Genomic DNA, 12838 nt, shown 5'->3' on the forward strand with positions numbered 1-12838 from the left:
GATATGCTAAGGAATTTGGATACATCAGGAAGATAACTTAAAAAGCAGTTTTTTGTGGTAGAAGTGATGGTTCTACCATACTTGTAACAAGAAGGACAATTTACAATTTTGGCTATATGAAGTTTGCACAAAACTAAATAATGATCTGAGATATCATCACTTGGCTGCATAATTTCAACACTATCAACATCAATTCCATGTGACAGTATTAAATCTAGAGTATGATTTTGACAATGGGTAGGTCCTGAAACGTGTTGTCTAACCCCAATAGAGTTCAGAATGTCTATAAATGCTGATCCCAATGCATCTTTTTCATTATCAACATGGATATTAAAATCACCAACTATTAAAACTTTATCTGCAGCCAGAACTAACTCTGATGTAAAATCACCAAACTTTTTAATAAAGTCTGTATGGTGCCCTGGTGGCCTGTATACAGTAGCCAGTACAAACATAACAGGGGATTTATCATTAACATTTGTTTCTCGGGATAATGTTATATGAAGCACCATTACTTCATACGAGTTATACTTGAAGCCTGCCCTCTGAGAAATCCTGAAAACGTTGTTATAAATTGAAGCAACACCTCCCCCTTTGCCTTGTAGACGCGGCTCATGTTTATAACAGTAATCTTGGGGGGTGGACTCATTTAAAATAATGTAATCATCAGGTTTTAGCCAGGTTTTTGTCAAACAGAGCACATCTATATTGTGATCAGTGATCATATTATTTACAAAAAGTGTTTTCGTAGAAAGGGATCTGATATTCAATAAGCAAAGCTTTATCATTTGTTTACCCATATTGCATCTGTTTTTTATTTGTTGAACCTCAATTAAATTGTTAAGCCTTGGCAGCGAGAGCGGCCAACAGCTTACAGGCTTTGGGCGGGAGACGTGGACTATTCCTCCCAGTTTTGCGGACACAAGTGCACCGCAATCGCACTCTCCTGCTGGGGAATGTCGACACACCCCCTAGCTGCCCCGCCATCGAGGGTAGTAAGGACGGAGGAAGGAAACAAGCGGCTTCTTGCCGTAAAAGGGGGCTATCCACGACTGCATGCCTTCCCCATGCACATCCGGGAAGAAAGGAACCAGAGCAAAACGCGGTTGTGAGCCGCGCTCTACACCGAGAACCAATCGAACAGCCATGAGTACTCAGGGCTGGGCGGTGTATTCACCTCCATCCTGATGCTCACAACAGCCCGGCAAGCACGGCTGTCAACTCTGGGTCCAATTCGGCAGTGGCGACAACACCCGAGGGAGGCAGTCCCACCGAATCTTCATCCACAGAGGTCAATAGCCCATCCCCGATGCTGCAATCAACATCTAATCCCCGGCTGCAAAATGTATGACCCGTTGGGACTGCCGTAAGACAGCCCAGCAGAATCACCCAGCAGCCACACAGGACAAACACTGCAGAAGGGGTAAGAGGTCCGTGGGGCGTGGCCCAGTGGAGAAGCTCTCACTGTCACCTTCAGATCTCCCAGAGCACTATCCGGCAGTCCTCTGCTCGTGGCAGAGAACCCGGAACAGGTAGTGACAGAACGGTCTGCTCCTTTACTTTTAAGAAAGGAGAGACGCGATCGCAGCGTTGCCATGGTCACACACGCAGTGCATGCATGAACCATCCACAAATGCGTCTTCAGCGTGCTGAATGGCCAGACACGGAAGACAACGCTCATGTCCGTTGTCAGAGAACAGGAAATGACCGCATCCAGAAGGACATGGATGAAACGGCGTCTTTAAAACAAAAATCTAAAAATCTAAAGCAAAAATCTAGTGAGTGAATGCACCTGTCGCCTATTTATACCCGTAGGCACGGGGAGTGGCTCAGGTATGTTAAATCCACTAGCCAATTTTCATTGGCATTTTCTTTTAAACTTAGAGATGATTGGCCTCCCAAGTGAGACCCCATATGTCGTTCGACATAACTCGTAGTAACCGACAGATAGGGAACCACTCCTACCTAAAACAGCTCATTCTAACACGCCCAGATGTCTACATCACGATGTGGGAAGATTTGCATAACTGTTAGCGTTACTGTTAGAGCTTGTTGTTTGTCGTTACGCAACATGTAAATAAACAGTATAATTCATTATAATAAGTAATTATTTCCCCACTGGATGCAACAAAAGCCTCGTTTGTAATGAGTTTTATTGGTTTTGTCTCATCGCGTTGGTCTCCTGACATTTTATCCTACCTGTCAGGCACACACGGCATCACACCGTGTTAAGGGTATAACATTTCCATCACACGCTTGAGGTATTCGGCCAATCACAACGCACTGGATAGCTGTCCAATCAGAGCACACCTTGCTTTTCAGAATGATGTGCTTTTGTAAAAATCAACACGTTTCAGAAAGGGGGGTGGGGCATAGAGGAGAAACAATGTTCAATATGTGGAAAAACGTGCTTTTTGAACCTTAAACCACAAACACATCGCATTACACAAAATAATGTTATTTTTAGCAACATTATATAACCCCTTTAACCCTTGTGCATTGTTCAAATTCGCTACCCTTTCGTTATGTTCGAGATGAAAACATCCACTAAATTAAACTACTGTAAAAATGTATCAGATAATTTTTTAATCTATTATCTATTTTATCATTAATCTATTAATCAACCTCAGTCCTGATCAAAACTACCAAATGTTTAAAAAAATCCAAGATTTGAACTCTTTAATTGCAAAGTTCATAAATGATGTCACTGATTTGGGGGGGAAAATGACCTATTTTCAATATATTTTTTTAATTTTTATCACAGCCTTGGCCATGTCAACGATTAGTAACAACATTGGCTTTGATGCATTGTTAGCTTTTGTGCAGCATTAGATTTTAACTTTTTCTCCCTCATTTGTTGTTCGTGGCTGTTTTTGCCCCATTGACTTCAAATATAATTACATTTTTTGATTGCAAAGCCATGAGTCCATAAAATCATGCATTCTTGATGGTTGGTGGTTTTCCTTGTTGAGAAGAGGTAAAATGTTGAATTTTTATGGTTGAACACTAGGTGGGACCATTAACCCTTTAGATAGGCATGTGCAAAAAAAGCTTAGTTTCTGGCTTGTATATGGAGCTATATGGAGTATAACAACATATATTGTGTATATTTGTGTGTGTGTGTGTGTGTGTGTGTGTGTGTGTGTGTGTGTGTGTGTGTGTGTGTGTGAGAGAGAGAGAGAGAGAGAGAGAGAGAGAGAGAGAGAGAGAGAAAACGTGTGTGAGAGAGACCTTCGTGTACTTACCTTGATGTATTTGAGAAAATCAAAATGTACACCTCAGCTCTCAGAACTACATGGAGTAAACAAAAACAAAGTAAGCGTATTTATGCACCTGCTGCCTTTTAATGATGGTGAAGTACAGACTAAACAAAAGCAAGGTACATGGATTCAAACACTTGCATGCCATCCTGCTGGTCATTTGATTGTGAAAAAAGCAGCAGGCAACACAAGAAAGGGCTTGACTTGTATTTTTTGAAAAATACAAGTCAAAAAATTTGAAATTTTTTTTGAAAAACAAATGAGGGAGAAACAATTTAAATCTAATGCTGCACAAAAACTTACAATGCATCAAAGCCACAAGTCCACAATCACTTTTTATATTGAAAATAAGTCCTTTTTCCCCCCAAATCAGTGACATCATTTATGAACTTGGTAATTAAATAGTAAAAATCTTAATTTTTTTTTTAAACATTTGGTAGTTTTGATCAGGACTGAGGTTGATTAATAGATTTATGCAAAAAAAAAAAGAAAAAAAATTATCTGATACATTTTTACAGCAGTTTAATTTAGTGGATGTTTTCATCCACGAACATAACGAAAGGGTAGTGAATTTGCCCACAGTGTACTGTTGAGTTTTTGAATAATTTCAAATTTCCCAAAATATCTTTCAAAATAAGCTTTGTCATCAAAAACCATTCCATTTGCTCAAACACAGAGAAAGTTGTGGGCAAAATAAGACTCAACTTTACCCCCTAGTGGACGAAAACGTCCCTAACAACGCATAAGGGTTAAATTGCGGCCCACAAATTTTACTCCTCATATATTAATACTGTTTTTACCAGAACAATTTTAGTAGTTGCTAACTGTAAAAGTTAAAAGTTGCCTTTGTCAAGTACAGAATCACCAAATGCCAAAATGTTTTTCATGTTCGCTAATACAGAAGTGTTCTGTCTTTAATTGTAAACAAATGTTTTGTTGTTCAGCATCTTTTACTAACATATTTATCTAATAATTTTAGAAGGAATTGCCCTCTGATCAGGTTCTGACTTTTCCGAAATCTTCAACGGGAGCAAAGAGAGCAAAGAGAGCTTGGGTTATACCTCCATTCCAGGTACCTGAGAATAGCAGAGGTCCGTTCCCAATGAAGCTGGTCCAGGTGAGTGGAAATCATTAAAGGACATGTTCAGAATTAGACTGATGTGAGAGAGGTTTGTTTGTCACTGACTGTTGCTTTCTGTGTTTAGATAAAGTCAGACTTTGACAAGGAAACTCAAATGCAATACAGCATCACAGGTGAAGGGGCGAATGAGAACCCAAAGGGAATTTTCATTGTTGATAAATTATCAGGGAATCTCTTTGTGACTCAACCACTTGACAGGGAAAAAAAAGCTTCATACGGAGTAAGTGGTTTTTTAGCCTCTTAAACATTTAAAATCAACATTTAGTTATTGGTATATTTAAGCATTGAACTGTCTGATCACTCTTTATTCTTTGAAAACTGTCTTCTTTTAATCTGATTTATTTTCATGTGTTTGCATGACACCTTGCATTATACATTTGCATATCTCTAAAGATGAAGCCCCTTTTCTTGCATACCAGTGTCTCAAAGATAATAGACATGGACTAAATTTCTTTAAAGAAACTCATTCAGTAACATGCCCAAATTTATTGTAATTTTTTTAGCTTATAGCCTATGCTAGAACACCTGATGTGAGTAATATAGAAGAAAAACCATTGGAAATTGTCATCAACGTGATCGACCAAAATGATAATAAGCCTGTGTTTACTCAAAATCCTTTTAATGGACATGTTCATGAAGCTGCTGGAAAAGGTAGGTGTATTGTGTGGTTTCTCAATAAAATGGCTTTCAGCTTAATAAAATGGCTTGCCTCTGCAGCTTTTACCACTTAATTAATCCATATTCTCTCACCAAAGGTTATGAGTTTATGACCGTCACAGCCACTGATGCAGATGACCCAAACACGCACAATGGTATAGTTAGCTATTCGATTGTCAGTCAAGAGCCACAATTTCCAAAACCGAACATGTTTTATATCAACATTTTATCTGGAACCATTCAAGTCCAAGAACCAGGCATAGACCGAGAGGTGAGAAGTGACATTAATGACTCTCAAAGTGGTGATAAAATGACTTGATGTAAACAAACTCATCAGTTATCTTCCTTTTCAGCAATGGCCCAGATATACTTTGTTAATTGTGGCTGCTGACATGGAAGGAGCAGGTTTAGCAACCACTGGCACAGCCGTTATTAAAATTACTGACAGCAATGATAACCCACCACAGTTTGATCATAATTTGGTAATGTATATTTATGTATTCAGAATGTTCTACTATACCATTTATAGGTATTTGAACTCCTTAATACTTAATGCATACCATACATCTCCTTATTTTAGCACACCGTATCCGTCCCGGAGAATGAATTTGGGGCTATAGTGGCCAAACTTACAGTTACTGATGGAGATGAAGTTGGGTCACCTGCCTGGTCAACCAAGTATCGGATTATTAGTGGTGACAAGGGTGGGTTTTTCAATGTCAGTACTGGACCCAGCCAGCTGGAGGGCATCCTCACCACTGTAAAGGTACTTGTGTTGCCCTTATGTCTGTCCAGTGAATTAATTGTGATGACATGCCTTAGTAAAAGACACTTTCTTTTCTATTTAGCCCCTGGACTTTGAGAAGACCAAGCAATACATTTTGTCTGTGGTTGTTGAGAATGATGTTCCTTTTGTTGGTTCTTTGCCCACTTCCACTGCCACAGTCACTGTCAATGTACAAAATGTAAATGAGCCTCCCGAGTTTAATCCAAAGGAGAAGGTTATTTTCAAACCTGAAGATTCAGCAGTTGATACTGTTTTGGTTCCTTATACAGCCACTGATCCAGATACCGGAAGATCACAGAAGATAACGTAAGAAATATGTGTGTGTGTGTGTATATATATATATATATATATATATATATATATATATATATTCTGACTGATTTCTATAGAGGCTCCCAGGTCTTATAGTTAACAAAACTATAACTCCAATAGATACAGCATTTGATATACTGTTCGTAATTTCAAAAAACGTATTTTTATTTAACCTTAACCTAGCCTAGCCTCACTTCACTAGTATAACTACTGAGAACCACCTTAGCAATTGTCTAGCAGCTCCCTAGCAAGGCCTATATCATGCCCACTATCAAAAAATTTCAGTAGTTCAAAAAGCCTTCAAATTTTTAAACCTTCAGGCAAGACTGGTAAAACCAACATTAAGTTGTTCTTGATAAACATTTCTAGGTTTAACCGGTGTTTTTTTTTTTAGGTATAAAATGGGTGGTGACGATGCTGGCTGGCTAAGTGTGTCTCCAGAGACTGGAGTGATTAAAGTGAGGAACCTTATGGATCGAGAATCTGCCTATGTCAAAGATGGCAAATACAGAGCTATCATATTGGCCGTGGATGATGATGGTAATTTGATTTTCTAGGTGGATGGAATTCTTTCAAAATAGCCTTTTTCTAATATGTTTGTGCTTGTGTGCAGCAACATCTCCAGCGACTGGCACAGGAACCCTGGTAATTGAATTGGAGAATGTAAATGACAACGCTCCTATTATTAATGAAGGGAAAATAAAAACGTGTAATCGTGGATCATCTCCAGTTCTTCTCTCTATAACGGACAAAGATGGACCTCCTTTTGGTGCACCCTTTAGCGTCGAGACCCAAGGAGAAACCAGTAAAAACTGGTCCACCTCCATGAATGACACATGTGAGCAATTCCAAGTGTTTTAAGAAATTCAACTCATTCTTTAACATTAAAACAGCTTGCTGGTTGACACGTCTAACGATTACAATTTGCCCATTTTAGCAACTGGTGTTTTTCTGCAACTCAAGACTACTTTGGAGCAAGGGGACTATAATGTAGTTCTGAGAGTTTATGATCTACATAGGCTGTATCAGGACAGCTCCATTCATGCAACTGTGTGTGACTGCGACGGAGATGAAGTCCAATGTATTGACAAACCGGGGATGGCATTATCTGGAGCTCTTGGAATCCCAGGAGCAATCTTGGTTCTGCTGCGTATGTAGTTTCTCTCATGCGTTTTTGTGTTCTAATCTTTGCAGTCAAATCAAATGAGGCTAAAGAAATGATTTGTAGCTGGTTTATTTGGTTGTCATCGTCAATGCAGTGGTCATACCATAACTGTGTGCTCTCTATAATGTTCATTTAAGCAAATGTATATGTGCATCTCAATAAATTAGAATGTAGTGGACAAGAATGTAATGCACAAAGACTGAAGTAGTTTAAGTCTTTTGTTCTTTTAATTGTGATGATTTTGGCTCACATTTAACAAAAACCCATCTCAACAACTTAGAATATGGTGACATGCCAATCAGCTAATCAACTCAAAATACTTTCAAAGGTTTCCTTAGTCTTTAAAAAGGTCTCTCAGTTTGGTTCACTAGGCTACACAATCATGGGGAAGTCTGCTGATCTGACAGTTGTCCAAAAGACAATCATTGACACCCATCACAAGGAGGGTAAGCCACAAACATTCATTGCCAAAGAAGCTTGCTGTTCAAAGAGTGATGTATCCAAGCATGTTAACAGATAGTTGAGTGGAAGGAAAAAGTGTGGAAGAAAAAGATGCACAACTAACCGAAAGAACTGCAGCATTATGAGGATTGTCAAGCAAAATCTATTCTAGAATTTGAGTGAACTACACAAGGAATGCACTGAGGCTGGGGTCAAGGCATCAAGAGCCACCACACACAGACGTGTTAAACAATTTGCTTTAACCACAGACAACATCAGAGGTGTCTTACCTGGGCTAAGGAGAAGAAGAACTGGACTGTTGCCCAGTGGTCCAAAGTCCTCTTTTCAGATGAGAGCAAGTTTTGTATTTTATTTGGAAACCAAGGTCCTTGAGTCTGGAGGAAGGGTTATAAAAGCTCATAGCCCAAGTTGCTTGAAGTCCAGTGTTAATTTTCCACAGTATGTGATGATTTGGGATTAAATGATTTGGGATGAAATTGCCGGCAGCCATATAACCCTGGAGCCCAAGACCGGTTTCCCACTGAAGCTAAGCAGGGCTGAGCCTGGTCAGTACCTAGATGGGAGACCTCCTGAGAAAGCTAGGTTGCTGCTGGAAGAGGTGCTAGTAAGGCCAGCGGGGGGTGCTCACCCCGTGGTCTGTGTGGGTCCTAGTGCCCCAGTGTAGTGATTGGGACACTATACTGTCAACAAGCACCGTCCTTTGGATAAGCCGTTAAACCAAGGTCCTGACTCTCTGTGGTCATTAAAATCCCAGGATGTCTTTCAAAAAGAGTAGAGGTGTGACCTCGGCATCCTGGCTAAATTCGCCCATTAGCCTCTGACCATCATGGCCTCCTAACAATCCTCATATCTGCTGATTGGCTTCATCACTCTGTCCCCTCTCCACCAGTAAGCTGGTGTGTGGTGGGCGTTCTTGCGCAATATGGCTGCCATCGCATCATCCAGGTGGATGCTGCACACTGGTGGTGGATGAGGAGATACCCCCCTGACAATGTAAGCGCTTTGAGTGCCTAGAAAAGCGCTATATAAACGTAATGAATTATTATTATTAAATGCCATCTGCTGGTGTTGGTTCATTGTGTTTTTTGAAAACCAAAGTCACTGCACCCGTTTACTAAGCAATTTTGGAGCACTTCATGCTTCCTTCTGTTGACCAGCTTTTTTGTAGATGCTGATTTCATTTTCCAGCAGGATTTGGCACCTGCCCACACTGCCAAAAGTTCCAAAAGTTGGTTAAATGACCATGGAGTTGCTGTGCTTGAGTGGCCAGCAAACTCACCAGACCTGAACCCCAGAGAGAATCTATGGAGTATTATCAAGAGGAAAATGAGAAACAAGAGACCAAGAGCTTGTTCAAATACTGAGGTGAAAACCACTGTCAAAGAATCCTGGGCTTCCATACCACCTCAGCAGTGCCACAAACTGATCACCTCCATGCCACGCCGAATTGAGGCAGTGATTAAAGCAAAAAGAGCCCCTACCAAGTATTGAGTACATGTACAGTAAATGAACATACTTTCCAGAAGGTCAACAATTCACTAAAAAGGTTTATATATATATATATATATATATATATATATATATATATATATATATATATATATATATATATGTTATTGGTCTTATGAAGTATTCTGATTTGTTGAGATTGTGAATTGGTGGGTTTTGGTTAAATGTGAGCCAAAATCATCACAATTAAAAGAACCAAAACTTAAACTACTTCAGTCTGTATGTGTTGCATTTATTTAATACACAAGTTTTAAAATTTGAGTTTAATTACTGAAATTAACTTTTACACGACATTCTAATTTATTGAGATGCACCTGTAACTGGTCTCCCAGGTGCTGTGTGCATACAGATGGTTGGTGTATATAAACTATACTGCAGAAATGGAGTCATATGTTAAAATGCTATTCCAAACATTTTCAATGTTTGAACTAAACTCCTTCCTTAAGATCAAGATCATTCAGATTTTCTATCTTTGTTTCTTTTGTTTATTCCTTATTACTACTGAATTTTCTTTCAAGTTTGCTGTTGAAAGTTATTTTTTTACTTGTACCACAGTGCTCGTTCTTCTTCTGCTTTTGTTCCTGAGGAGGAAAAGGAGTACCGAAAAAGAACCCCTCCTTCCTGAAGATGATTTAAGAGACAATATCTACTATTATGACGAGGAAGGTGGTGGAGAAGACGATCAGGTTGGTTGTAATTTGAGAAACTTTAAGGGGTTTATCAGTTTTGATTGGCTTAATTCATAATGTTTGTTTTTAAATTCGAAACAAAATATTGACAGTTAAGCATCCTGTTATTTGATGTTACTTGATCCTTTTATTGCTGGAAAATCTTGTCTGTAACATTCAAGCAACATGTACAACAATTTTTGCATAATGTTTTTTGCCAATTTTTTTTTTGTTTGTTTTTTTTGTTTTGCAGTATAAGCATTTCTGAAGCTTTATGAACTACGTGGTATGAAGTTCCTTGGTTTGTAACAAGGTTCCATGTAAACCTAACATTCAGATGTCAATAGTCCGAACCTGTGCGCAGTTACAGTACATTTGTAGTAGTTTGCATTGAGTTAAGGTTGATAGCTTGATGTTGTGAGAGTAATGTTGTTTGAGACTATATACTGACCTTCTGCATGCTTTGTAGCAGTTAGATTAGTCTTTGCAGTTCTTTCGAATTAGACACACTTTCTGCACAGGATTATGATTTGAGTGTGTTGCATCGTGGCTTGGACAACAGACCTGAAGTGTTCCGAAATGATGTGGTGCCCACTTTCCTGTCAGCACCTCAGTATAGACCACGGCCAGGCAATCCTGAGGAGATTGGGAAATTCATTGATGATGTAAGTGATCTGTTACTGTCTTAAAGGATTGATTCACTTCAGAATAAAAAATTCCCAATAATGTTCATGTCTGTCTTCAGAAATTAAGTTTTTGAGGAAAACATTACAGGACTTTTCTCCATATAATGGACTTTAATGGTGTGCAATGTACTGAAGGTTAAAATTGCCATTTCAGTGCAGCCTCAAAGGGCTATACACAATCACAGCCGAGAAGTAAGGGTCTTATCTAGCGAAATTATCAGTCATTTTCTAAATTTTTATTTTATGTTTTACTGCAAATGCTCATCTTGCTCTGGCTCTGCTTGCTCATGCGTGTCTTCATGCATTACGTAGTCACATTGGAAACATCACACAAGGTTAGCTCTTCATCTGTGTACTTAAGTAGCTAGGAAGAAAAACTCATTTTTTCCTACTTAAAAATTGTCAGACGTAGTTTAACCTTTTTTGTAAAGGTTGCACTTCGGTTCATAAACACTGGGTTGGTGCTTCCACCTACATCATGCTATGTGATTATGTAATCTGTGAGGATGAGCTAGTGCAAGACAAGCATTTGCGATTTAAAAAGTGTGTGTATAAATGCATGTATATATTACTTACTAATATTGCTAGACAAGACCCTTATTCCTCGGCTGGGATCGTGTAGATTGTGCCAGTTTGAACCTTCAATCCGTTGAGCACCATTGAAGTCCATTATATGGAGAAAAATCCTGGAACATTTTCCTCAAAAACCTTAATTTATTTGTGACTGAAGAAACACAGACATAAACATCTTGGATGACATGGGGGGGGGGGGGGGGGGGGAGTAAATAATCAGAATTATTCTGGAAGTGAACTAATCCTTAGAATCTGTTTCATAATTTTTTTTAATAACAAGGTTTATGTATGGCAATAACACAAGTCTTTGTACCACAGAATCTGAAGGCTGCAGATAACGATCCCACAGCACCCCCATACGACTCCCTCCTGGTGTTTGATCATGAAGGAGGAGACTCTGATGTGGGTTCACTCAGCTCCCTCAACTCTTCCAGCTCAGGGCAGGACCAAGACTATGACTTCCTCAGTGAGTGGGGCCCACGCTTTAAGAAGCTGTCAGACATGTTTGGAGGAGAGGATTAAGACACCCCCCCCCCCCTCTGCAGAAGAGCCACATTGATGGTTTAAAAGTGCAAAAACATGAGACAATGTTGTACTTCTATTTATTGTCTTGATTCCATACTATATTTAAAGTTGGAACTGAAATAATTTCACTGTTCTTGCATCGTCCTAAAAAAAGATTATTTTACTTGAAGTGAAGTGCTTGAAGTGTTCTTTTTATGGGTGCAGTCTTAGGAGGAACATGCCTTTTTTTTCCTCTCTCTCCTCCTCATCCCTTCTTTAAATTAAGCTCCCAACTGAAAAGAAAATATTTGATCTGATTGCTCAGTAGGTAAAAAGCTATAATATGGCTTACGATGTCTGTCCAAAGCAGTTAAACTGTGTATTTAATGTAATGCTCTCTGAAAAAGTATTATTCATTCAATGTTTTGTTACCTTTTTGTTAACTTTGGCATTAAAGATTGATCTGAAGCATGAATGATACAGTAAATTTAAAAGCACTGATTTTTCAAAAACTTTTTGTATGATATTTTTAGACGTCTTATTTCTATCCATTTTTTTTTTACCTCAGTTGCAAGAATGTTGACTGATTTAGACATTGTTTTACACTGCATATTTTATTAAATTACTTTTACTCTTTTCGTTCGTCTACATCTCACACTATACTCAAACATGGAATAATCTTAGTTTTGACCAACTCTTAGTTTTGTTTTTAACTCTTTATTTTACAGTGACCTTGTTTTAGGTTCAGTTACTCTGTATTCATTCTGTAAAAAGGATACCAGATAAGATGCAACTAAAACTGTGTATCGAACAAGAAAAACCGCATGATTCCAGTTTTAGTGTTGTTGACTGGAGCGCGAGAAGCAAGTTTTGCATACAGAGATGGAGGTATTCGAATTTGGGGTTTTCTGCAGCATAGCCTTGTAAAGCTAGTTATTACATTCTCTTCAAAGATTTCGAGGCAGTGTAACTTCATTTCAGTCTCACTATACCTATATACAGTTTTCAGAGTTATTGCCCCCTTGGTAAATATATGCAAAGAAAGTTGTGAAAATTAATCTGCATTTTTTATCCATTTAAATTCTATAAATTCACAAAATTCCATCCTTTTATT

General features: G+C 38.7%; 1 protein-coding gene across 2 annotated transcripts in view; it reads left to right on the forward strand.

The window, feature by feature from the left end:
* LOC132109748 (B-cadherin-like) overlaps window positions 1-11743 on the forward strand; it is a 29731-nt gene extending 17988 nt beyond the window's left edge. The window contains exons 4-16 of one of the 2 annotated variants that reach the window (XM_059516075.1): window positions 4240-4377; window positions 4466-4638; window positions 4925-5052; window positions 5157-5329; window positions 5412-5540; window positions 5639-5824; window positions 5907-6151; window positions 6552-6697; window positions 6771-6995; window positions 7095-7307; window positions 9849-9979; window positions 10483-10626; window positions 11539-11743. In XM_059516075.1, the coding sequence (XP_059372058.1) occupies window positions 4240-4377; window positions 4466-4638; window positions 4925-5052; window positions 5157-5329; window positions 5412-5540; window positions 5639-5824; window positions 5907-6151; window positions 6552-6697; window positions 6771-6995; window positions 7095-7307; window positions 9849-9979; window positions 10483-10626; window positions 11539-11742 (2235 nt within the window). In that variant the 3' untranslated portion in view covers window position 11743. The remainder of the gene's footprint in view (window positions 1-4239; window positions 4378-4465; window positions 4639-4924; window positions 5053-5156; window positions 5330-5411; window positions 5541-5638; window positions 5825-5906; window positions 6152-6551; window positions 6698-6770; window positions 6996-7094; window positions 7308-9848; window positions 9980-10482; window positions 10627-11538) is intronic. The other variant, XM_059516081.1, reaches the window with a different exon arrangement.
* The last annotated feature ends 1095 nt before the right edge of the window (window positions 11744-12838 follow it).

The sequence above is a fragment of the Carassius carassius genome, chromosome 2 (assembly GCF_963082965.1).
Source record: "Carassius carassius chromosome 2, fCarCar2.1, whole genome shotgun sequence".
In the NCBI taxonomy this organism is placed as follows: domain Eukaryota; kingdom Metazoa; phylum Chordata; class Actinopteri; order Cypriniformes; family Cyprinidae; genus Carassius; species Carassius carassius.